At 46.9% G+C, this 26,931-nt stretch overlaps 1 protein-coding gene across 1 annotated transcript; it reads right to left on the bottom strand.

The window, feature by feature from the left end:
- Positions 1-855: 855 nt before the first annotated feature.
- Positions 856-26,637, bottom strand: LOC118216555 (multidrug resistance-associated protein 1-like). Its single transcript, XM_035397831.1, has 31 exons — positions 26,339-26,637; positions 22,650-22,826; positions 22,129-22,254; positions 19,902-20,039; positions 15,598-15,723; positions 14,857-14,918; positions 14,428-14,559; positions 14,036-14,272; positions 13,478-13,655; positions 13,065-13,226; positions 12,365-12,457; positions 11,514-11,717; positions 10,824-10,970; positions 10,360-10,447; positions 9,999-10,068; positions 9,733-9,859; positions 9,150-9,326; positions 8,664-8,831; positions 7,932-8,115; positions 7,361-7,469; positions 6,895-7,012; positions 6,200-6,407; positions 5,357-5,667; positions 4,718-4,917; positions 4,129-4,255; positions 3,590-3,691; positions 2,871-3,017; positions 2,597-2,755; positions 2,262-2,428; positions 1,873-2,067; positions 856-1,495 (listed from the first exon to the last, which is right to left on the bottom strand). Exons 1-31 carry the CDS (start codon positions 26,378-26,380, stop codon positions 1,387-1,389), a joined length of 4,590 nt encoding a protein of 1,529 aa, XP_035253722.1. The 5' UTR covers positions 26,381-26,637; the 3' UTR covers positions 856-1,386.
- Positions 26,638-26,931: the final 294 nt, after the last annotated feature.

Genomic DNA, 26,931 nt, shown 5'->3' with positions numbered 1-26,931 from the left:
GTGCTTTCTCATTGAATCTGCGTATGCTACTAATGGCTGTGTGAATTTTATGGTCAGTACAATCATCATACAATCAGAACAATGTCAGACACTGAAAAGCCGATTGACTCAAAGGAACAGGAGTTATTACTATTAGTGGAGCTGCTCAGTGGCCAATAGTAGAGGATTGTGGTTGTACTGGGCAGCTTTCAGGTGTGAATGTGTATGAGTGTGAAGCAGGGCGTTCCTGCAAAAGAGCATCCGTGCTCAGCGAACCTACCCTGGGTAAATAAAGGTTAAATAAAATAAATAAAATTATTTTGTTGTGGTTTCTGGGTCATTGTCCATTGTAATATTCAGATAATATCTGCATTTATAGAACACACAAAGAACAGAGAATCCTGCGTTAACACAATTACTGTGCCCTGCTTTGGATGTTAGTGAAACGTACACGTTCCACGTTTTGCTGGCCTGAATGTAAGGGCTCCATTACAGTGATTTTGGTTTTAGAGACTGTGACTGAGCTTTCCATTCTCAACACATCTGTAAGGTTGCCATATGGCCAGGTAACCTTTTTTTCATTAAAGCACACTGGTATATATAAAACATCTTTTTGTATTGTTTAAGACGTCACAGGAACACTTGTAGCCGTCAGCCTACTTTTGTGAGCTGCTGCAGATGAGGCAGCCGATTGGTTGGGTTCTTTTGCCACGCCCCTCACGCCCTGCCTCTTCCTGTTAAAAACAGGCCTAGGTGCGGGCACTGAGCTCACAGGCCACGCAGATACAAAACACCTGAGGTGAACATTGCACATCAAATATGTTTATTGTATATATAAAAAAATAAAAATTAAAACAAAAGAAAAAGACCAAGTTGACATCGAGGAGGGAGGAATGAAAAGAATATTTTCAGACTGGTGGATATTTTTTTGAGGGGGGGGTGGGGTATTGTAAAGGTTTTATTCCCTCGGTCTTTCCTGGTGTTTTGTGTGAAGTGTGTATCGTGTGTCACCCGCTCGTATGCCACCCACGCCAGTGTAAACAGTAACGGCTGGGGACGCCGTTCCAAGCGTGCCTCCCCAAACCGCCGGGGTAAACACGCCGGTCGCATTCCTGGAGCCTCGCCCTCGCCGGTCCCGGCCGGGCCACCCCGCCCCGCAGGTCCCCTGAGGTCAAGCCGTGGGCGGGGTGAGCGAGTTTAAGGCGAGGCAATGCGGTGACCTCATCCAGTCCCTTTGCTTCCGATGGCCTCTCCCGGCTTCTCTGCTGGTGTCTGTGCCGCGGTCTGATTGGACAGCGACTCAAAGCGTGGCACCTTCCTTTGACAGACCCCTCCTGAGCCTGGATGACGTCACAGCCTTCGTTACATCGTCGGCTTCGGACCTGCTTCCTGCTCCAGGCCACGCCCTCAGGCCAGCCCCGCCTCCCGGCACATGTGGTAGAAGCGGCCGCGCTGGGCGATGAGCAGTGAGGGAGAGCCTGACTCCACGACGTGACCCCTCTCCATGACGATGACCCTGTGGATCCACACGCGCACGTTAATATATGCACACGCTGCCTACTGCGCATAGTTGTATAACAATAGGAATATGAGGTACAGCAGATATGTTAATGTTAATATGAATCAGGCATACCCATATATTTAAGGAATATAAGGCACATTGGATTTATGAATGACCTTTCCATAGATAGTGGCTTGAAAGGCAAAATACATGTTTTTTTGAGGTGTAGAGAGTATGAAAATATTACAACAAGGTGTTGCAGGTTTAAATGTAATTATGAATATGAGGCAGAGAGGGTATAGCATTAATATGAATATGAGGTACAGTGGGTCCTTTAATGTTGATATGAGGCAGAGCGGGTGTATGAGCATTAGCGTGATCACGAGGCTCACCGCGTGTAGTCCATGATGGTGTTGAGTCGGTGAGCGATGGTCAGCACGGTGCAGTCCTCAAACTGGCTGCGGATGGTGGACTGGATCAGGTTATCCGTCTCCAGGTCCACGGCGGCCGTGGCTTCATCCAGAACCAGAACCTTGGTCTTCCTCAGCAGTGCACGAGCCAGACACACCAGCTGGCGCTGACCCAGACTGGAGAGAGGGGGAAAGAGGGGGAGGGAGAGAGAGAGAGAAATGTTAAATCTGAATACATTTCTGAATAATGAATCCTTACATTCTGGAGTTTTTCATATCAAAACACATTGGTCATATTATATAAATATTATATTTATTATAAGCGAGAGGTTGTGTTCCATGGGGTTGTAGGTATGGCAGGTGAGGAGTACCTGAGGTTCTCTCCCCCCTCTGCACACTCATGGTTCAGTTTGTTGGGCAGGCTGGACACAAAGCTGTTCAGATGGGCCAGTTCCAGAGCGTTCCACACTTCCTGGTCGGAGTACGCATCAAAGGGGTCAAGGTTCATCCTCAGAGAGCCAGAGAACAGGACTGGATCCTGGGAGAGAGAGAGAGAATCAGGACACACCTCCTTTTTCTGTTTACACACAAAATACACAATATACTGTACACACATATTCTCACACAGACTCCATATGCTACACGGTTACATGTACTCAACGTTACATATGACACCTGTGGACTTGCACGCAGACACTTGTGATACCTGTGGAATGATGGTGATGCGGGACCTCAGGTCATGGAGGCCTATTTTGGCAATGTTGACTCCGTCAATGAAAATGTCTCCTTTGGCAGCCTCCAAGATCCGGAAAATTCCGAGGGCCAGAGATGATTTTCCTGCTCCGGTCCGGCCCACAATCCCAACCTGGAAAAGAGCAGGTGAAATGTGAAGCCAGAACAGTAGAGAGTCAAATCACAAAAGAAGCCTTTGTCCCAAACATAATGGAGCTCTCTGTATTTTTTTAAAATCATGTAATGACCTTCTCTCTCTCATGGATGTGCAGAGAAATTCCCTTCAGAGCCCAGTCCAGACCCTTGCGGTACTGTAGGCCATAATCCTGGAACTCTATGGTGCCAGTCTGAGGCCAGGATTCTGGGAGGTTACTGCTCTCTATGGTCCACTCTGCCTGCAAGACCCCACAACAACAGGTCAGAACAACAGTGTGTATGTAAACATAACAATGCAATCTTCAAAGAGGAGCATGAGGCTTCATGAATACCATAATGGGTGTGTGCTACACTGAGTACTGTCAATCACTGACTAATATTAACTACGCACAAGGCCTCAGCAAAATTATTTTACTAAAATGAAATACATCGATTGTGAATTAAAATAGTTTGGAATAAAATGTACTCATATTAGTGTATATAGGCATAAAAAGACAATCATTATAAGTATCATTATCAGCAAGTTTTAAAATGTTTTCCAATTTGTGTGCCTGCCGTTCTTAAAGGATGTGATTTGAATGAGAAATACTGAAAACTTTTAACTTTGAGAATATTTGTGGTTGACTGCAACAAGTACAAGTCCAGTGTGTGGCCCTATCAGGGCAGGTTAACTGGTGCTCATTACGTCCAGCTGAGCTTTCATCCAATAAGCTTCCCCTGGGCCTCTGTTTGATAAGCTCCCACAGATACGCCTTTAACCCTTATATGTGCAGGCAGCTGGTATGTGAGTTTTAGGGGGGCAGACGCTCGCCTCTTTTGGGGTGTCGGCGTACTCTTTCACCCTCTCCACTGAGACGATGTTGTTCTCCACATCAGTCCAGGAGCGCACAATCCAACTAAGGATCGCAGTCACCTGGAATACCACACGCAGATAATATTGTTAGTATATGAATATAATATGAACTAAATATTATCACTTTAGGTTTATAATTATGCTAGTTAAAAAATAATAATATTTACTGCAGTAGAAATGATTTAATGCGGTGGCAGTGCTAGCAGATTAGCTACAAGTAGAAGACAAAATGGATCATGATAATAAATAAGAATCACCAATTAGCAGCTAACTGTTTATTTTACTGGCTAGCAGCCAGTCTACTAGCTCTGACACAACTTGAAATTGTTTTCACGACAGTATCACACGGAAACAACTTTGAGAAATGAGTGAGATATATAAACGCTGCAGCGTGACATCTCTGAAAAGGGATTAGTGGCTTAGAGGGGATCAGTGTCTGAGGGGTGATCTTGAGCTAAGATTGGGATGCATTTTAATGAGGGTGGGGGGGTGTTCACCTGCAGGGAGTGAGACACAGCCAATCCCACCAGGCCTGGGCTGAGGCTGGCCTTGCCCATCACAGAGAGCACGGAGGCCGCCAGCACAAGGACGTTACCCAGGAGCTCCAGGTTCACCGCCAGCCACCTGCGTACATGGGGCGCACACGGTTAGCACCAGCGCATGCGCGCAACACCTGCATCTGCACAGCACCGGGCAAACTTCAGTACTCCCCATACATTTTAATAATAAAGAGGTTTACATGCCTTATAAGCTCAGCAACAAGGCGACTCTATTGAACTATGTGTTCGTATTTTTTATTTTAAGAAAATTCCAGCAGTGTTTTCTCTTTAAAATGAACTTATTAAATGACTCCCATTTATCTCAAACCATGATTTTCATATAATTTTAGGATGTATTGCTTGAGGTGTTTTCTCCCACTATATTTTTCGAAAACCATAGTTTTTTTGGCTTTCAAGACATGAAATGACAGGATAGCAGCCATATAAGTAAAACTTAAGTAAGTAAAAATCTTATTCGTTATAAGAAAAATCTTGAAATAAGAAGCCAGATGAAACATTGGTATTGTTTTTTTCCCCATTGCCTGACCTGGTGGCCACGAATCTGGGGAAGTAGGCGGTCTGGTTGAGGTCGACCCTGCGGTCGGCCTCGCGGGTGAAGCGCGGCTGCTCGCCGTAGGCCCGGATGACGCAGGCGCCCTGCACCGTCTCGTTGAAGTGCGTGTAGATGGGCGAGCGGCTCACCGACTCCAGCCGGCGGAGCTGACAGGAAGTGGTCACGTAGAAGTTCTGCAACAGGAAGAGAGCGGCGCACGTCAGTGGCAGGTACCGTGGTAACAAACTGGCGCGCCACTAAGACAGAGGGGGAGGAGCCTGTGAAGGCCTCAGGACAGTGGATCGGGCTCCACCCATTCAAGTTGACTGACAAGGGAAACCCAAACGAATCACCAAAGCACTGACTGGCCTGCATTTCACAGCAGAGTTTGCCTTTAATATCCTCCTGAAACCTGGTAGAACATTTAGATTTTTTTGACATAACACATGCATGTTGGATGACAAAAATCTGTGGCAGTGAAAATATAAGACCCTTATAGTGTCGTTTGGTTCTTGGAATTAAGGCCAGGGACTCAGGTTTATTAATTAATTAAAATTAATTGCTGGGTCTTAGGAGGATACAGTCTACTGCATAACTGGACTGAAGTACCTAGGCTAAAAGCGTTGCACATACCTGGACAAACGCATAGAATATGGCGAGGGGCAGGATGATGGCGGTGGCGAAGGGCGTGGCCATCAGCACGATGACGCACACCTCCAGCAGCTTGAACAGGTAGTTGAGCATCATCTTCAGGCCGTCGGGGATCATGCAGTCGATGGCGTCCACCTCCTTGGCGAAGCGGTTGAGCAGGTTGCCGCTGGGGCAGCGCTCGAAGAACGCCATGGGCGACCGCAGGACGTTGTTCAGCAGGTCCAGGTGCAGGTGGCGGGACGCCATGATCCCGCCCACCGAGATGGCCACCGTGGTGCCAAAAATGGCCACCCCTGAAATGCAGTGCCAGTCACCCATTATCCATAAACGGCAGGAAAAAAAAACCCCTGAACGCGAAAACAATCGTGTATTTCATGCCACACAAAAATAGACGCTACTCTTTACAAAAGAATAAATAACAATAACACTGTTAACAATAGCTGGCTGCTGTTTAGAAATGTTTAAAATGTAAAATGTTTAGAAAACAAAACTGTTTACCAGCGATAACTGATTGTTTCTATTGTAAAATGTAAGGTCATTGGTTTGTATGAGACAGTGGCTGCTGTACGATCAGGAAGTCTCACCGACTAATTAATCTTTGCTAACCAATTGCCTTTAATTGCTGATAACCAGTCTCTGCTAACTGATCTCTGCTCACTAATTGGTGCTAACCAGTGTCTCCTAACCGATCTGCGCAGACAGGCTGCGGTCGACCAGTCACTGCTAAATGATTTCTGATAAACAATCGCTGCTAATCAATCCCGCTAACCAAACTGTTGCTATCTGATGTCAGCCAGCGGACTGGTCTCTGGTAACCGTACCTACCCTGCGCGAAGCCGAGAGCACCGAACACGCCCAGCTTGACGCCGGCGTGGGTCTGGGTGCCGTTGAGCACGGGGGCGTCGGCCCACAGGCTGAGCCAGTAGTTGTAGGAGAGGGAGGCGGCCTGCTGGAATGCGTACAGGAAGACGATGGGCAGGATGAGCGCAAGGCCCACCGTGCGGAAATATTCGCGGTACATCTCCAGCTTCACCTGCAGGGGGCGGAGATGAGCCACAGAAATCAGAGATGTTACAGGTCAGATTCTATAACCACTGCACCACACTGCCAGCCATAGCTGGAATTAAAATGGGTTATTAATTGAGAATAGTTCTAATTGTTTTTTTTCTGAATTTAAAAAAAAAATTTCATTTAATCAGACACTGAACTCAGTTTATGTAACCAAGAGGTTGAACTGAGAACTCTTTAAAATGTGTGAACTAGGGGATGAAATGGGTAAAGAATGCAAATGACTGTGTAGCCAGTCAGATGTGGGGGATGAATTTGACCGGGACACCAGAGTTAGCATCCCTCTTCTTACAAAAATTGCGATGGAATCTTTAATGACAACAGCGAATCGGGTCCTTGCTTAAATGATCACCCAAAGGATGGCACCTTCTACCTCACAGTGCTACTTCACTTTGCTAGGACAGAGTTTTATATTTATTTATCTCTGAGCGTTTAAGCGTTTGTGTACCCACCCGGCCCGTGTGGGCGTGGTCTGCTTCGGTCAGTCGGCCGGTCTCGCCTGGGTCCAGCTCCTGGTGCGGCTCGGGTACGGAGTCCGTGTTCTGCAGGCTGGTGCTGCTCGTGTCACCGCTGAAAAACACCAGCACGTGCGTGTCAATCACAGGCTTTTAAAAAAGCTAAAGAGACGTGAAGTATTACGCCCCACAGCCCCTCAACAACAACAGAAATTCACAGCATGTTCAAACAGATTCTAAACATATTTCGAATTTGCATACCTGCTTAAGAAAATCTACATGTGGCCACTTTCCCTACATGTTCTTGTTTGTGTATATTACATTGTGAAATTACACATTGTGAAAATCTGAAAAAAAACATAGGCACTTTATATATATTACAGTAGATATTATTTATAAATTTTAAAATATGTGAAGTTTGTACTATTTTCCAGATGTGGCTGTTCTTACTGGGATTCAGTACCTAACGAGCTGCTCGTGGGAGAGGTCTCTGGAGAAGGGCATGAAGTCTGTCACACTGAGTCGCGAGGCCGATTTTCTGGATCCTGCAGAGTGAGCCTGGACATCAGCCTCTGTGAGCAACAAGAGTGATTCTACATCAGCTTCTGTGAGCAACAAGAGTGATTCTACATCAGCCTCTGTGAGCAACAAGAGTGATTCTACATCAGCTTCTGTGAGCAACAAGAGTGATTCTACATCAGCTTCTATGAGCAAAAACAGTGATTCTACACCAGCTTCTGTCAGCAACAAGAGTGATTCTACATCAGCTTCTGTCAGCAACAACAGTGATTCTACACCAGCTTCTGTCAGCAACAACAGTGATTCTACACCAGCTTCTGTCAGCAACAACAGTGATTCTACACCAGCTTCTGTCAGCAACAACAGTGATTCTACACCAGCTTCTGTCAGCAACAATAGTGATTCTACCTCAGCTTCTGTCAGCAACAATAGTGATTCTACATCAGCTTCTGTCAGCAACAACAGTGATTCTGCCTCAGCTTCTGTCAGCAACAACAGTGATTCTTCTGTCTTACCTCTGTGCGCTGAGCTCTCTTTACTGTCGCTGCTGGCGAAGGCATGTATGAATTCGGCGAAGGCCCCCTGCCGCGCCAGCAGCTCGGCGTACGAGCCCATCTCCGTGATCTCCCCGTCCACCATCACCAGGATCAGATCGGCCTGGGGCAGGAAGCTGAGGCCGTGGGTCACCAGGATACGAGTCTGTGTATATAACAGAGAGTTTACATTACTGACTGGACACAAGTCTGCGCATACAACGCAGAGTTTACATTACCGACTGGACACACATCTGCGCATACAACACAGAGTTTACATTACCGACTGGACACACGTCTGCGCATACAACAGAGAGTTTACATTAACTACTGGACACATGTCTGCACACACAACACAGAGTTTACATTACCTACTGGACACATGTCTGCGCATACAACATAGTTTGCATTAACTACTGGACACACGTCTGTGCACTACATGCAGTTTATGCTAACTACAGAGCACATGTCTATTCTAATACGGATCAGGAACACTCTGCTCCAGCTCCAGTAGACCCTGGAATTAATTTGGAAATTTAAGAAAGAAGTGAATCCATGTGATGACTGCAGGAGTGAGAAATATGGCTGCCTCATGGGGCTACATATGTACCAGCTACGCTGGTCAGTGGCAATGGTGTGTGTGGTAATGGTGTCCAGGTTGGTCAGTGGTAGCGGTGTGTAGTCTGTTCTGATCCACAGTGTTTTGGGGGTCACCTTGTCCCTTAGGAGTCCCTTGGGCCCGATGACTCTGTCGAAGATGTGCTGGCCGACGTGGGCGTCGACGGCGGACAGCGGGTCGTCCAGCAGGTACACGGCGCGGTCGCAGTACACCGCCCGCGCCAGGCTCACCCTCTGCTTCTGCCCACCGGACAGGTTCAGCCCCTGAAAGAACAACACCAGCGTGAACTATCAACAAGCCAATCACAGAACTCATACATTGCATTACCCTGTCCTCTCTGGTTCACTCACCCTCTAGTGGCAAAACTTTGCTACTGCACCCTTTTGGTGGGCACAAACAGACAGATCTGCGAGAATACCAGTCTGACTGGGAAACAGTAATTAGCATGACTGACATTTAAAAAATCACCTGGAACACCAAACAGTATCTATTATTCTCATCAGTTTCAGTCATTATTGAGTGGTTCAGTCATTACTATGTTGCTCAGTCATGGTGGCTACAGCCCCAGGCACTGCTCTGACCTTCTCCCCGATCTCAGTGGCGTCTCCGGCTGGCAGGATCTCCAGGTCGGGCAGCAGGGCGCAGGCCTCCACCACCTTCCAGTACCAGCTGTCCTTCCGCTCGCACCCGAACACGATGTTCTCCCGCAGGCTGGCGTTCTGGATCCAGGCCTGCTGGGGCACGTAGGCCACAGAGCCCTGCCCAACAGATCCCAGATCAGTTACCGACCAGCACACAGAGAACAAAGCATTCACAGGAACCGCAGATCAATGAGACACCACAGAAACAGTGTGGTGTACTTTCATCTTAACCTATTTCATTTTACATCATCTAGTCTCTTACACAACAGTTTTTCATTGAAACAGTACACAGTGTTTCTTGGCAAAAGCTGATGTCTCAAACGGCTGTCTTTATTTTTGGTATGTAGGCCCTTTTATGTATGTGTGTGTTGCTCTGCCAGTGCTTTCTGATGTTGTGTTTTTATGTCATACAGATTGACTGACAGCTCCACACAGAGGGAAGAGGCAAGCAGGAGGTATGTCCTATTATTAACATTGATTGACAGCTCTCACAAATACCAAGCAGAGGAGGAGGTGCTCGTACCCGAACCGTGACATGGCCGCTCCGTTTCTCCGTCTCCCCGAGCAGGGCGGAAAGAAGAGAGGACTTCCCACTGCCCACGTGCCCCACCACAGCGACCAGTGAGCCACGCGGAACCCGCACACTCACCCTGCAACACAGGGGGCAGTGGTGAGCTACCACTCTGCAGGGGCTTATGAACATAACAATAATAATAATACACAGGAGGTGAGAGCGAGGTTCTACTTTGCTGGTTTGTATGTTTATAAAATTATAATGCTGAGACTCACCTCCTGAGGCATGGAGGGCCTTCCTTTGACCAGCTGAATGTCCCATTCTCTATCACCAAACTATCTCCTTCTGTGAGTGACAGAGAGAGAGGGAAGGAGAGAGAAAATGCTTTCACAGTGGAACTAGACAGTGGTTTCACCAGACATCCCGATTAACAATTTTGATTTTATTTGAGAACACTTGCAAGTTCTCATATCTCTAAAATATCTTATATAGGTGACAATGTTGGCCAAAATTTCCAAATGCTCCTCAATGTTCCAGAATGTTCCCAAAAGAGAGCTCCAAATTGAGTATTTTCAGCTTTCAAGAAGAAAACTGGAACAGTCATATGGCTGGCTGCAGGAAGTGGAGGAGACTCACCAGGTGAGTAGGGAGCCTTTTCCACACTGTCTGCTTTGAGCTCGTCTTGACACAGAAATTTTCCAAGGCGCTTGAGTGAGACAATAGCCTAAAATAATTGGGACAACAATGTTTGGATGAGGTATAAAATCAATGCTATATAATCAATGTCATAATAAAGACAAGGTATTACAGCAACCTTTAACTCCTTCAGTGACAAACCACAAGTAAATTGATTGGAGTGAAATATCAGATTTCTCTCTGGCAATGAGCACAGTTTATGGCTAGATAAGCACTGCATGTAAGACTTTCATGACTAAATATGTGCTGTTGGAAAAAATTCACCCACACAGGGCTAGCTAAGTCAGTTCATATATCAGGGAGCTTTTTAAAGGTGTGTTGAAGTAATAAAGATGTATATATTAAAAGCACACATTTAAGGCTACAGTAAATGGAGGCCTTTCACCTCTGACCCTTGACCCCACCTGCATGGTAGTGCTCATGGCGAAAGGCAGCTGGCTCAGTGGTGCCTTCAGGATGTTGATCAGGGCCATGGATACAAAGACCTTCTGTGCATCCAGAACGTTCCGACTGTCAATCAGCACGTAGACTCCAAACATGGCGAAGGCAATCTGAGCAGAACAACCAAAGACTGTCAGAAACATACTCTCCTTTCATAATAATAATAATAATAATAATAATAATGACTCCTACTGTTGTTATGTCATCATTATAAGTGTCACACAAGACATGCCTTATCTATAAAAGAGTGGTGTGCAGCTTATTAACCTTCACTAATTGAGAATAAGTGTACCCACTGCAGTAATCCCAAACTGAAGGCCATGCCCATAACACTACGGTGACACAAGTGGACACTAAACACAAACGTAGCGTTGAACTACAAAGTCATGGTAAAGAAGTTTCATACAACAGATTGCAAACATTTCCAGGCCATGACCCAAATGTACTGTAGCTCTGCCTTATCTATATTCCAAAACTGATTGAATCACAGTCAAGTCAGTGTGAACATCTGTGGGAGGGACATAGCATGTGTCATTCCTCCTGAGCCACCTCAGCCCCTATGACAACCCACCAGTGGGTCCCTAGCCCGTTTGGATACCGCGGGTGTAGAGCCCACAGCTTGGGAAGCTGGATGTTTCCGGAGGGTTCCGTACCAGGAAGGAGGAGGAGTTGAAAGAGGCGATGGAGATGGAGTAGAGGATCTGGGACCTCTTGAGCGCCTTCAGCTCCTTCTCTCTCTGCTCCAGGACTCTGTCCTTGAAGGCCTTCTCCCAGGCGTAGAACTTCAGGATCTTAATCCCGCCCAGAATCTCGTTCATCAGCTTTATCCTCCCGTCTGTGTACTTCATCTGCACCTCCTGCAGGGGAACAGCCACCAGGGGGATACAGGTTCAAAGCCCAGAGTGGAAGATGACTGCTTTGCACCTCTGAGGGGTGTGAAACCTCAGCAGGCATGCAGCTATAAAACGTGAGAAATACTGAAATACATGGCTGAGACCCTGAGACACTGGGACAGTGATAAAGAAACAGGATCACAGGGCAGTTAGCTAGAGAAGTACATTTTAAAGTGATAAATCATAATATCATAATAAACCACAGGGTAAAGTTTATTCAGTTTACAGTCATAAATGTAGCTGACTTCAGTCTGTTTAAACAGAAGTTAAAATAAACCCCAGCGATGTTAATAAAAACAGCTTGAGTATTTAAAGACTTCCTCAGGGGAATTATACCAGAGGAAAGAGAATTTAGCTCATAGGAACTCAGCTGTAGTTTACAGCAACAACAAATCATTCAGCACGTGAAAAAAGTGAAAGCAGGCAGTACGGCATATTGAAACCAAAGGTTTTAAAACACAGACAAGCCGCAGACGCAAGCCAAATAAGACGCTAGAAGGTCGAATGCCACAGTGAGACACGATCGGGGTGAAACTGCAGTGCTGAAAGGAGAGTTAGCGCTGTGAGGGAGCGCTTTCACGCCGCTACATCAGTAGCATCGGCGGCAGTACCTGGAGTTTGCTCCGTTTCTTAGCGATGAAGCCGTTGAGGGGGAATATGATGATGACGGTAGCGATCCCCGCCAAGGCAGATGGGCCCAAATGCTACGAGGCACGCAGAAACAGTGAGAGGCGTTACAGTCGCCGACATTCTACTAACCTCTCTGGCCTAAGTCTACGCTTTTTACGATGATTCCTGAAGAGCGTCAATAAGACCTTTAGCCTGCTTTGTTTTACACTGAAACTATTTTTCCTGAGACAGAAAAATACATTTTACTACATTCAGAAATACCACATAGAGAGAGATTGTGCCAGTAACCGCAGTTAAAGGGAGAGTTCACTTTTTGGAGTTTAAAATATATAATTTCAGTTTTAATGTATGTTTTTGCTGGCACAGACAGTTATTGTGTGCCATGAAGGATATTTAAAATACTTGCAGAGTTTCTGACGGCCTGCTGGTTTAGGCAGGCATTATGACTGTGGATTTGTAGTCTAAAGCAAGAAGATGGATTTTTAAATAATTGAGAGCAAGATAATAGGTTGTAAAATGCATTCCACACGAGAACTGTCTGGACCAACTGAAAAAGAAAGTGAACCGTCCCTTTATGTGTGCAGTCTGATATTGACATGGAGATGAGTACATAGCCTTTTCCTTCTACGGTTTGTGGAATTTCACATCGGTGTTATTTTTTGCGTAAAGCCCGCGGCGTACCTGCCACAGGAAGAAGAGGCAGAGGGCGATTTCGATGGGAGCCACCCACACTGCGTTGAAGTACACCACGAAGTCCATCAGCTTCTGCGTGTCGGCCGACACCAGATTCACCACCTCGCCGACGGTGCATGTGCGGCGTGCAGCACTGCTGAGCACCAGCGACTGGAGGAGAGGGCGGGGTTATCAGCGTTAAGATAATTCTGATAGCTATTATTATTAGATTCAATGTAATAGGAGTTATGTATGTTGCAGAAACCAATGCAAGGCTGTTAGTTATATTGTTAAGAATTTTTATCAATCTCCATTCAACAGAACCTAATCAACAATATCAGAAACTACAATCCCAACATAATTGCAAATGTCAATGGGGGGAAGGGGGGGTTGATGGGTAGGAGTGGGTGAGATGTGGATACCTTGCGGTAGACCAGGCCCATGACTGCAGTCTTCACCTTCATACCCACACTGAAGCAGGTGTACAGGTACTGATGGTTACACAGAGACTGCAGGCTGGACAGCAAGAAGAGAAGTGCCGCAAAGAAATAACCCTTCCACAAGGGGGCGTCCTCATCTCGCATGAAGCCCAGCAGCAGGCTGCAGAGTGTGCCACACACACACACGCACCAAAACATGCACACGCACACAAACATACACACGTACGCACACAAACACACACAGACAGAGAGACAAGTACAATCAGCAACAGGAACACTGAATCACAGCTATAAATTCACATCCTCTATACTCTGGGCTTGGGTGACCAGTCAGCAGCGCAAGTCATGATTTATAACACTGAATTATCAATGCAACACTGAATGACTTGCTGATATTAAAATCAAAAGTGAGGGGGTCAAAAGTTGGGGGGAGGCCCACACCCCTGACACATGTAATATTTCATCCACCAATCAATTTAAACATGTCTCTGCCTCTGTCTGTCTCTTTCGTATGGCGCTGCCGGTCGGTCGCTGTCTCACCTGAGCACCTGCGGGATGGTGAACATGAAGGCGTCGTGCAGGACGAGGCAGAGCACGCCGGACAGGAAGTAGGGCCCGAAGCGGCGGGCGAGCGTGCGCAGCAGGCGGAACCCGCAGCTCTGCTCCATCTGCAGCTTCCTGAGCAGCAGCGTCTGCTCCATGAGGCAGGGCCGCAGAGGCACGCCCGCTGCCCCGCCTGCAGCCCCGCCCGCGGCCCCACCCGGGGGCCTGTCCCATCTGGAGGAGGGAGAGGGGAACAGGGGAATGCATTAATAGAGCCTGAATGCTGTCTCTGCTACTACCACCTTTACTGTTATTACTGCGACAGCTACAATTACTATTGCTAGTGCTGCTACTAATAATAATAATAATAATAATAGCGTGTGTCTCACTGCTGCAGCTTGGCACGCTGCAGGTTCCAGTCCTGCTCCAGGTCAGAGAGGATGTGGTCGGACGTGTCCTCCTCTCTCAGGCTCCAGAGGTCCTCAGCCTGCAGGGATGAGCGGTATCCCCTAACAACTAGCCTTCGGGAGTCACGGCAACCCGCGGAGAGACAACGTTCATATGTCAGATTGAATACCACATGCTATAAGGTATTTACTTTGATATTCATACTCATACTGTAATATTCATATTGTAGTATAGATTGTATAGGTCACATTATGCTGACATGAGATTATATGTACTGCAATTTTCAAGGTTAGCCAGTTACTTATTTTCACCTTTTTCCACGTAAAATGGCATCAGTATTCTAAAACATCATTTCCATATTACATTTATATGTCATTTCTTATTAATAGGAATGAAATAAAGAGACTTACCCACCAAACCACCAGAAGAAGATCTTGGACAGGAAAGACGCATTGCTAACCGGGCAGGGGTTCTGTAGGAGGGAGGGACAGAAGAAAACAATAAGTGTAGGAAAGGTGCTTGGTTGGCCACATCAGCTATTTCAAAACTGGCACAACTATGGGTGCATTCCAAGGGTGCTTGTTTTTAACCTGCTTGCTTCCTTTCCATGTATCCTTTCCAAGGTCCTAGCTCCACCCATTGGAGGACGCAAGGAAAGGAAGCAAGGAAAAGATGCGAGGACAGAAGCATTGAAAGTGTCCTTGCTCTTTCAGGCGTCAGTTTGAAGCTATTGTATGTCAATTACAGACGTGGCAAATAGGGGGAGGTGGATCCACAGGCCGATAATTTACATGTCACGCTTTCCGAAAAAAATACACTTGTTTCCTTGCTCAAGCATCCTTCTGGAGCTTCCTAGCTCCTTGCTGCTAGCTCCTTTAAGGAGCATTTAACGGGTTGGAATGTCTATGAAGATGGTGGACCTCGATCGATTTCTGGGTCAGGCGAAGACCGTGGAGACAAGGACAGATAAAATAAGCAATTGGAATGAGCCCATGGCCTTTTTGCCTGGGTCTGAGCTTTCGATGTGTTCACTAAAACTCGTAGCTAGTCTGCTTCCAGCAAAACATGCTGGTTCAAACTGCATTTTTGGTGTCATTTCCATCCTTGTACATGCATGGGGTTCTGATGGTCTGTACAGGCGGGTGACTGACCTTGCCCAGTGGGGGTTTGGCACAGTCTGGTGGAGGGTCAGAGAAGCAGCAGAGCACCAGCTGTGCCACCTGCAGGGAGACGTACAGGAAGAAGCAGAGGTACCGCACAGCATCCTCTGAAAAACCCTGCAACACAAACAGCATACGTTACCTTACATATAGCTTAAACACACAGCACATGCCTACCTTACATGCAACGTACACACAGAGCACACACCTACCTTACATATAGCTTAAACACTCAGCACATGCCTACTCCACATCCATACATCTGGCAGGAGTGTATCATGTAATTATTGTCTGCAGATAGGAAAGGGCGGTGCCATTTTCAGCTTGGTATGTCACTGCGAGGGATTTGAATGGAATGCAGGCAGCCACCGGAACCCAGCAAAGGGTGTTCAAAAATGGGGTGGCATGTCTGAACTTTCAGCCGCAGACTGAAGACCAGGCAGCCATCAGCAATCTGGACTGGCTGCAAAGACTGGTATGCAGGCCAGTGAATCGTTACAATAGTCCAGACAGGAGATTACGAGGACTTGGACAAGTAGCTGTGTAGCCTCTTGGGTGAGGAAGGGGAGGATTCTCCAGATGTTGTGAAGGAAGAACCTGCCGGGCCCAGAAGTAGAGGTCAGGTGTCCTGAGGAGCTGAACAAGTCATCCAAAGTCATCCATGTATGTCTGTAAGGCAGCAGTTGAGCCAGAAATATTCATTAAGTTGGGCCTGCATAGAGCTAGGTGGGCCAGAACCATCTAGGTGGGAATTCACATTTGGGTGTGGTGGTTCAGTCAAGATAAATGGCTGGGCTAAGATACTATTTAGGTTGCTAGTTCACCCTGGCCCAGCCATCCTCATGCAGTTGCTGTAAGATAGCACACACTTTTAATTACATGTGGGCTGCATGCTACCTTATTTATAACTTATAAACAGAGCACACACTACGTTTCGACCAAACCCTGCTCACACACAGAGTGCACACTACCTTATTTACGACCACCTTATTTATTCTGCCATTGCAATTTTCTCTCTATTACCAATGTTCAGTCATAACCATAGACCCCAGCCACTATAATCTTTGTGAAGGGGAACAGAAACCAAAACCCTTCAATCATATTCTCCCCAACCACAACACATCTGCTGCAAAATTGCAGCACCAGATGAAGCCCCAAGAGGGTTGTGCTGCACCCCAGTGTGATTACCCCTAAAACGAGCAAGCAGATTCACATGTGAGGACACGTCCCCCAACATGCACTGTACCTCTCTATACAAAGCTGGAAGACTGACGTAGGCACACATTTACTTCAAATGTTGCTGCATTTACAGGATGCCCACAGACACTTAGTAAACGCCAGGTTGGCTTCAGCAAGTCTGTCATGATTCCCTTTAAAAATCTCAGCTATTAGTCAGAAATTGAGAAGCAAATATATTTTATAATCCAAGGAACTTAAAGTTCCATCACACGAACGGGGAATTTAAATAAGGACAACACTTAAATCTGTATATATAGTTGTCATTACAGATAACCAAAAAATCTTGCCACAAAAGTTCTGTAATATGTCATTTAAGGGGTGAGGGAGTCATAAAAATACAGTAACCCACAGTCAGGGATCTTCCAGAGAAAACCCAGAACCACGTTCCCAGCCACATGTTTCCTGTCACCCTGTATTGAGTCACTTCCTCTCACTCTCATTCCCCGCAGGTCATGACCAAACTCCGGTTCATAACCAAACTCCGGTTCATGACCACACTCCGGTTCATGACCACACTCCAGGTCATGACCAAACTCCGGTTCATAACCAAACTCCGGTTCATGACCAAACTCCAGGTCATAACCAAATTCCAGCATCATGACCAAACCCCAGGGTTTGTTAGTCATTAGTTGCCTCAGTTTCCCTCTCAGATCAAGCTCGCTTTAGTCCTGGGCTCCCTGCTTCCTGCTTCCCTTTCTGTACTCGTGGGGCTTGTGTCATGCGGCACCTGACCGGGATCGATGACTTGTTGAAAGCTTATTCGCAAACCGAACCCAAACCCGCCAGAAACCGAACCCTGTATATAGGCACGTGAATGAATCCTGCATGTAGAAATGAAGACGGAGTCTTGCAGTCACGCTATCTGCGTGCGAGCAGAGAGTTCACGATTCAGTGACTCGTATCGAGGTGGACAGAGTCAAGAGCTGGCGACTACCCGCCAGCGGGTGCATGTTGTTGTGGACGTACATGGTGCAGTGGCTCTTTTGAGGGCCTACATTTATGGGCAATTCTGCTTCTTTTCTCATCCAGTACTGAGGGAAATGCGCTGTAATGCGGACGGCCAAGTCAAACAGCATTAAAGTGGTGAGATGTAGAGGCCCGCGCTTGCAGGGAGGGGGGATGGCTGGGGCTGGATGGAACTTGGACAGGCCGCGTAAGGCAAACCTGACGTGAGCCACGAAAGAACGGAGAGCCAGCCAGCTGGCACGGGCTCCCGATAAATACAGGTCAATATCTCCAAGGGTTGACTTGGGGGAATCAGGTCTCGTAAACATGAACTCTACAAACCTGACCGTGCTCTCTCTAGCTCTTTCGTTTGCTCGGTCCCGCTTTCAGTGGCAACCACCAGGAAAAATACTCTTGTACGCCGTACAGAAAAAGCAACAGTTATTAGTGGAGGATGAATGTGAGAGGTTTTGTCCGTGCCTGTTGTTCTGGCTGGAGCTTTAGATGGCAATGGGTGTATAGAAAGTGACTTTGAACTCCAAATACGCAGGAGTGAGTACATGGCCACATTTCTCACTGACCTTAGCGGTATTACTTTAGTATGTGACCTGAAGGGAGAGCAGGGAGGGCATGTGTTTTCCATAGAAAACTAGATACAAGTACTAGGTACAAATCAATCAGTCCTGTGCTTGGTATTTGTTTGTTATTTTTAGGTGTTTTGATAAAATCTGACTAGGCGGTTTTTATGTGAATTCATGAGCTTACTCAATAAATTCGAAGTTTATTTAAAGGAGGTTTAACTTCACAGAGACAGAAATTCTGAGATCTGTAGGCTGTGTTAGTGTCGTATATGTGCCGATCGGCACGTTTCCTCGGTAGCTTGGCTCGCCGTGACGGTGATTACGCGCCTGTTTCCGGTCTGAGCCTGGCAAGACACGGGGGTGCAGTGTTCTGTGGGACGCCAAACCCCAGGGGTGCGGGAGGTTCCATTTCTGTCACAAACCATGTATTTCTGTTTTATAAATTGTGCATGTTCATTTCCCATATCCATATTTCCATATTCCCATGTCCATATACTGTGCAGTAGGAGGAAGTGGTTGAGTGAAACACAGGTCCTTTTTTGTCTGATTCGTAGTAAATACACAGCATTGAGGAAACGATCAAGGACATGTCCTGCTGCACATCTGCACCAGGTCAGGTGAGAAGCAGATAACCAATCAAAGAGTTGCTTCAGTAATTACTGTACACCTTTACCAATTTCAGGATCCATACCCCTCTCTGTAGAACAGGGTAAAAACAGTCTAGTATAAACACATATGTCAGTGATTTAAAAAAATGATCCACATCAATTAGAAAGGAACTAGTGTTGTTGCTAAACTTTATATTAAACCAGGGACTGTGAAAACTATTTTAAAAATAAATGTATACAGTGCATTTATAGAAACGAGCACATGTGTATTCGTGTTTATATGCCCATGTGTCTGTGTGTGTGTTGAATCTACTTGGATGTGTGCAATTATGTGTATCCGTACAGAAGTTACCCGTTTCAGCACATACTTGTCTGTCCAGCTCCAGACACTGATTGCTGTGTTTGTCAAGGAAACAGAAAAAAGGTTGTGGGTGGGGTGGGGGTGGGGGTGGGGGGGGGGCTCCTAGGAAAGCAGATGAATAAGGGTGCGGTTTGTGTGTGTTGGGGGGGCGGAGTGGGAGACCGCAAACAGCTGCGCAGTGTGCAGACTGTGTGTGGCCTCTTGCTATCTGTCCCGATGTGCCACACTGCCACCACTCATTGGGGGCTCAGGCCGCCAGACAGCCCCCGGGCTGGGGGATGGCGGGGCTGCAGGGCGTGGCAGGCAGACAGACAGGAAACAGGGGAGTGCTGGATTAGATCATCCGCTAAATGAATGCACTGTAAAGCAAAGGCAGAAAACCGAAACAGAAATGGCCGCCGGACTGTATGTGAGGCGGGGTCGAGTGGAGCAGAGGACAGAGCAGGAAGCCGCCGTCTGCGTCTGTGTCTGCGATTGCGACTGCGTTTGCTTTTGAGGGCGTGGTTTCCATCGCGCGCGTGAGTGTGGTTGGGCGTCAGGGTCACATGACCATTCTCTCACCTCCTCGATAACCAGCAGGACCTTGGATCGCAGCGAGACCAGGGAGCACACGGAGGCCAGCAGCCAGAAGATAAACAGGAAGAGAGACGAGCGGCATCCTCTCATCCTCTCCAGGTGGATCACACACACGGCCAGAACCTGTGGGAGAGACCAGGGGTCACACGTGCATCGCCAGGAGAGACCAGCAGTCACACGCACATCACCAGGAGAGATTAGCTATCGCACACCATTAGAATCGACTGATCAGCTATCACCTACACATAACCAGAACCTGGAGGAGAGACCAGCTATTATACACAGAACCAGAACCTGCAGGAGAGACCAGCTATCACACACAACACCAGAACCTGGAGGACAGATCAGCTATTATACACAGAACCAGAACCTGCAGGAGAGACCAACTATCACACACAACACCAGAACCTGGAGGACAGATCAGCTATTATACACAGAACCAGAACCTGCAGGAGAGACCAACTATCACACACAACACCAGAACCTGAGGCGATACCAACTATCACACACAACACCAGAACCTGCAGGAGAGACCAACTATCACACACAACACCAGAACCTGTAGGAGAGACCAGCTATCACACAGGACCTGCAATATGACCGACAGCCAGAATGTGTCTCTGATACAGGGAGTTGTGTATATTTATAGATTTCCCAGTGTACATTAGCAAAGATAAATAATAGTGGAACATAGTACATAGTACATTAGTAAACCATGGTTATGAAGGTGTTAAGCTCACTCATAGAAACTCTTTGTATGGACCAGCTGTTTGGACACGTTTCATGTTTACGACAGTAATTGTTTCCTCTCCCGGCTGTTTTTTTGTGGTGTGTGGTTTTGTAATGTCGTGCCAAAGGTGGTGGATGGTCAGACGGCTTTAACGCTCCTGAAATAGATAAGTCTCTTTAAAGAGGTGCTGTGACTGTGAACATCTATCTGCATGTAGACAGCCAAATTTAAGTCCCCAAACGGGCAGCAAATATTGACTTTGGTGTCTGGGGTGACCACAGCCCCTCGGGGGGAGACTGGCCTGTCAGGGGAGCAGAAACCATTCCGCGTTTTAATTGTTTTAATTGTTAGACAGTATGGCGAAACCCGCCTGCATTCGGTTGAGTCTCAAAGACGAATTCCATCGCATTTTTCAGAAGCCGCTGGCTGTCAGGGTTACTCAAACGTTTGCGTGCGGAACACTTTGAGAGCATTTTATTCCCCACATAAATCTCATCCGCAGCTGTGCGTTGCTTCATCACAGGAACCTTAAGCAGATTGCTTCAGAATTCAATGGCAGGGGCCCCACAGGGTGCGATGCTACAGCAACTCCACGATTACAGTGCTACCCCATCAGCGCTATCCCATCTATCCCGGTGTTTTTACAGGGGGCCAGTGGGCAGTCATACACTGGAGCCAGGTGCCTTATGTTATGATCCCTGTCGTAAGTTTCATGTTTATGTTTATTTCTGCTGCGTGTGTCTCGTTCTTCCAGTTTGTCATCACATTGGCTGTTTCTGTAACCAGTTACTGGGTTTGAAAACCATCCACCAGTGGAGACTCGCACTTCGAAATTTGTGCTCGGCACTTGTGGATAGTGATTACTTTGTCTGACTTTGTGTGTTTGACCTTATTTTGTTCAATTCCAATTCTCGACTAGCCCTTCTGGTTTGTTTGCTGATTAGATTTTGTGTTTGCTCATTTTCTTGTTCTATTCGCCTTAGCCCTTTGTTTGCCCAGTGGATTTTGTGTGCTTGGCTCTGTCCGTTCAATTCAACCTCTACTCTTATTTAGTCCCTCTGCTTGCTGCATGGTGGCTCCAGGTAGTTGTGGGTGTTCCCAGCTGGATTACAAATCCTTCCATCGGGGTGCTATTTTGTTGTTTTGCTTTGTTATTTTTCCTTTATTATTTTTGTAGGTAACTCTGGGTGGAAATTTAAATCTGCTTTAGGGGTACACAATTTGGATGCTTGGTTAGTTAGTTTTGGATAAGTAGATAGGGACTGTAGCCGCTTGTTGGCCTACAGTTTTATCCCCATTCCTCACTCACTTCCTTTATCCTATTTGCTGTTACAGTCTGACCACTTGGGAATCACCCCCCGCCCCTCCCCCCACACACACTGTATTCCTTATTACGGTTGTCTGAGCTGATGTAGCGCAGTAGGAATTGATGCTGGGTGTCTGCAATTTCACAGGGGGCGGGGTTAATGCATGGAGCGTTACCATGGTGAGGCTGCGCATGACAGGGCTGACCAGGAACACCAGGTGGTGCTGAATTTCCTGGTACCTCTCCAGCAGGAGATAGAAGGACTCCACAAAACCGTAGAACGCCAGGAAGAAGCCCAGCACCTGTGCAGGAAACCAGGGAGAAATGTCAGAGGAAAATGGAGTGCCTCATGGGCCTATACTTGTTTTGATGCAAAGTCTCTTGGCCAAGTTTTAAAACTGTCATCATATCGAAGATACCTTTCACAGGAAAACAAAAGAATTCCCTCCCCTCAAACTCAGCTGATGTATAATGACCCTTCTGGTACTGACTGGCTGTTGAACATCACCCTTTTAGAGACCCTGAAATCCATCTATCCCTCCATCCATTATCTAACCAAGCTTATTCCTGGTCAGCCTAACCCAGCATGCACTGAGCGAGAGCCAGGAGTACACCCTGGACTGGTTGCCAATCCCTAGCAGGAGACCCAGAAAAGTGCACCATTGATGATGTTGGTTTCCCCCGTGTTGAGCCTCACCGTTTTTGCCCAGCACATCCTGGAGATGCATATGTACCCTCTGTCATGGTGCCGCAGATGCAGGCAGTATAGAGGTACACACAGCCACAGGTAGATGCAGGGGACCCACACCAGCACCGTGTTCTGGAAGCACTGGGTCAGGTCCGGGTTGGACGTGTGCCACGTCCGGTTCCAGTCCTGAAAGCAAACGGCCACAGAACAAGCAAAGGTCAGATATCCAGGCTTGTCATCACGGCACGTGACAATTAGGATTCAACTTCCTCAGAAGTTTCCTCAGACAGTCTTTCCTCAATAATGTCTTTGACTCACTTAGAGCTTTGTGGTATGATTTGTGGTAAGATCTTATCCAGGTGCTATGCTCCAAGCATAATACTGAAGTAACCAAGGCTGGCTAAAGTCATTCACCTGATCTGAATCTAATTGAACATTCCTTTTATATGCTGAAGAGAAAACTTCAGGCAACTAGCCCCAAAAGAGAGGTGAAGGCCTGGCTGAGCATCATCAGGAAATACTCAGCACCTGGTGATGTCTATGGGTCACAGACCTCGAGCAGTCATTGCATGCAAAGGATACGCAACAAAGTACTAAACATGACTACTTTCATTAACATCACATTGATATGTCCCAAACATGATGGTACCCTAAAATATGGGTGGGGGAGTGGGGCTATATATGAAATGTGCTGTAATTTCTACATGGTGAAACCAAAGTATTTCACCATGTAGAAACATACCCTTAACTTAAAAGCTCAGAATGAGGTTATATAACAGGGTCTTTACCTTTACAACATTACAACTTGAACAGTAATCCGGTTAACCACGATGTATGTGTGCACGTGCACGCTTACACTGAGGTTATACAACAGGGTCTACGTTTACGACGATACGACTTGAACAGTAATCCGGTAAACCATGTTACGGTTTTGAACTTCAGATCTCAAGATGTTCTGCTGCACATATGTCTGGTGCTCTGTCAGGCTGCTGCGGTTTTCTGCGAGTCCCTTCACGTTTGCTGCCGGACTCGGCAGTGTTCCAATGCGCCTGCTTGGAGGTGTCACCTGGCCAGCCACTGGAGGACGGACACGCTCCTCAAAAGCCCAGTTCCTCTCGAGATTTCTACAGACGGGAAGATTTTATCACCACTGTTTGAAGGTTTATTCTTTCTTTTATAGCCTCACTTGCTGATGGTTTTCTGGGGGGTTAAGACTCTGTGTTTCTGAATTTCCCTGTTTCCACTTTCCAGTAAAGCATCTCTCTCCCTCCCTCCCCTTCTTCCTTTGTCCTCTTTTTTTTCACCCTTTATCCATCTGTCTTTGCTCTGGGATTGGCGGCATGAGGACTAATGCCGGTAATGTTGTCTAACGTTTTCCAACTGTCGCTTTCGGGCAGGCCACTATCTCTTGTTTGATCTCTGCGCTGTAGGTTTCTCGAGCCTCTGCTCACAACTCTATTACGCAAATTAACTCCAGCCCTTTCACCTTTTTTTCAGATTGGTTGAGCAAGTTTTGGCATGAGGAATAAATCGTAACATTTGAAAATTGATTGGATTGTTTCTGTTATTTGCGAAATCTTCAAAATCGAAGTACAACCTTATTTACTGAGGGTGTGCCTTCGGTAAATAAATAGACAAAATGTAATAATTCCCTGAATCTTGTTTCTCTTTTTCTCTGGTTAGCGGTGAGCCAAATATGTGTTCTCAGGGAACACGCTATTCTAGCTGGGGGGGGTTTGGGGGTTTTGGCGTTCCAAAGGTGCCTTCTGCTTGGCCGGCTGTGTGTAGATTTAATAGAGTTCAACATCTTTTCTGTCTGGCCGCACCTTGCTGAGACCTCTTTAATCCCTGTTTTACAGCAGGACGTTGGGGGGGGGGGGGGGCATGGGCGCAGGACGGGGGTTAACCAGGGCAATTGTGCCCTCTGCGGTTTTCATGCGCACATCCAGAATGCAGAGCGTTTTCCAGCGGTTGCCACTGGATGCAGTGTTGGCCCACCGCATACTGTGAGTGTCCCACACCCGCCCATTGGCACCACGCTGTGCAACTAAGCCTGCCAGGTTCAAACCCCCCCCCCCCCTCCCAGGCCTCAGTGCCCTCCTGCACGGACGGCACAAGGTCCCGGACCTCTCTAGCCCCTCACCCAGCTGCATTCTACTATAAGAAGCAGGTCTGTGGTGCATGATGGGCTCTTTGCCAATCCAAGCGTTCACCTTCAAATGAATCAGCAGCCTGCTTCCAGTAAGCTGCGATCAAAGTCCCCAGATTACCGCAGCGTTGCACAAGCCAAAGGGTTCATGAGAATCGCTTTCCATTCGTTTGGCAAATTCCTTCGCAGTGAATGAGCTGCCCAATTATATTTTGCGGTAAACGTACCAAAAGCGCCGCTAGCTATTTTATGAGGTCTGGGGAAGTGTAAATCCTTCAGAAAGTGACAGGGCGGTCGTCCAGCCGGAGATGAATGACGGGTTGTTTGCCATCTTAAGATGTCACGTTCTGATTACGAGTCTAATTATCATATGCGCCTTAAAATCTTTTGCTGAATCACCAGATCAGAAGGTAGGATTAATTCTTAGTCATCTCTTCATCCCTCGTGGCACAATCTGAGGAGATGCCCTGTGGGTGTTCAGCTCAACGGGCAGCACGCAACAGGTGGCGGGATAAGCAAGGATCCGCCACCGCGTAATAACAGCCATTTGACTTGATTTTCAAACCTACTGGAGTAAAATGAAACCCGTGCCATTTGTGGGAATATTTTTAGGAAACTTGCACTCTGTAATGGGTTGGCCTAACTATATGAACTAAAGCTATGAACTAAATAATTTTCCTGAGCATTTCATAAAATGGTGTAGCACTATTTGTTTTTTTAATCGTTTTTAATTTTGAAAATTTTCTGATGGCTTTCACTGAAATATGGCCACTGTGAGCAACCTGGAGGGTATATTTAATGTACAGACCTGAATGGCACAGGATCGGAGCTTAGAAGATGCACCTGAAGCTTATAGTCTCAAATAACCCTGGAGGTTATAGTGGCAGGTGCCATTGGAAGATGGACTGCATTTCCAGTAAATCTCAGCAGTCTGTGAGTCAGCCAGAATGCATGGCACCGAATCTCACTTAACGAGAAACACACGCTCACTTCCATGGAGAATTCCATTGAGCCAAATGTGAATCAGTGTGTCTCAGATAGCCACAGCAATGCACACCTGAACAACAGACAAAGACACTAAGAAACCACTTGCGGACTTTGGTGGCCAGATTTCTTCATTAAACAGCATTAAGGTAAGACTTCGGGTACTTGCAGTTTTTCATCCCGTTTTCTATCTTTGAACCCAGAAGCCATGCAGTTTGGCTAAACGTGTACGTACCCGTTACCTGACTTAATCAGCAGAAATACCTTTCAATTATCCTGTTAACACACTGACTGTTTCACAAGCGTTTCTGCCGTTTACAATCATCCAGGTATTTTATCACATGCTGCGACATTAATGCTGTTATATCTCTGTTTAGTTTTTTTCAGTGCATCAACGGTTTAATTGCACGCATCCGTCTGTCTGTCTGTCTATCTTTCTGTTTGTCAGTCTGTCTCTGTACATCTACCTGCCATAATGTCTCTCCTTCTGTCTTCCTGCACGTCTGTCTCTCTGTCCATCTTTCTGTCCTGGTCTGTGCATCTGTCTGTCTTTCGGAGCACTCACCCAGAGAGGGTCCAAACCGCTGTGGCTGCAGAACACATCCATGCACGCTCCTGTCTCGTCCTGTCCCGCTTCCCACACAATCCTGGGCTCCTCTCAGCAAATCCTTGGGCCCTGGGCAGCACAGAACAGGTGTGTATTCGTGTGTGTGTGTATGTGTGAGGGTTAAACTCTCCCTCCCTCAGTAACGTGTGCACAGCGTGTCACTTGTACATTTGAGTCCCCTGTCTGTCCTACTGTCCTATTTAGGAATGCCACTCATCAGCAATCTCTCTCTATTTGTCTCTCTCTTTCAAAATATCTCCCCCTTTTCTGTCTCTATTTATCTCCCTCCCACCCTCCCTCCCCTTTTTCTGTCTGTCACATTTTTCCCTCCTTTTCCTCTCTCTCTCCCTCCTTTATTCCACTTTGTGGTCAAAACACCACAGCGACTCATCTGAAGAAAGAAAGATGACAACACCCCCGAAAGCCATAACCCCCCCCGCCCCCCCCCCCCCCCCCCCCCATGTGGTGCGATGTGCCAGTGTCCTGTTACCAAATCCTGTGCTTTCACACAAACAGAAGAGTCTATTTGTGTAGAGCATTTTTTTTTCTAC

Source organism: Anguilla anguilla, chromosome 17, assembly GCF_013347855.1.
Source record: "Anguilla anguilla isolate fAngAng1 chromosome 17, fAngAng1.pri, whole genome shotgun sequence".
Classification (NCBI taxonomy): Eukaryota; Metazoa; Chordata; class Actinopteri; order Anguilliformes; family Anguillidae; genus Anguilla; species Anguilla anguilla.
This window is presented reverse-complemented; position numbering and strand designations above follow the sequence as displayed.

Coding starts and splice junctions, on each gene's coding strand:
- LOC118216555 (XM_035397831.1), bottom strand. CDS start 26,380: ATGGATGTGTTCTGCAGCCACAGCGGTTTGGACCCTCTCTGG. Junction 7,013..7,360: donor TCCCACGAGCAGCTCGTTAG/GTACTGAATCCC, acceptor GGTGTTTTTCAG/CGGTGACACGAGCAGCACCA. Junction 2,429..2,596: donor GCATCACCATCATTCCACAG/GTATCACAAGTG, acceptor TCTCTCTCCCAG/GATCCAGTCCTGTTCTCTGG.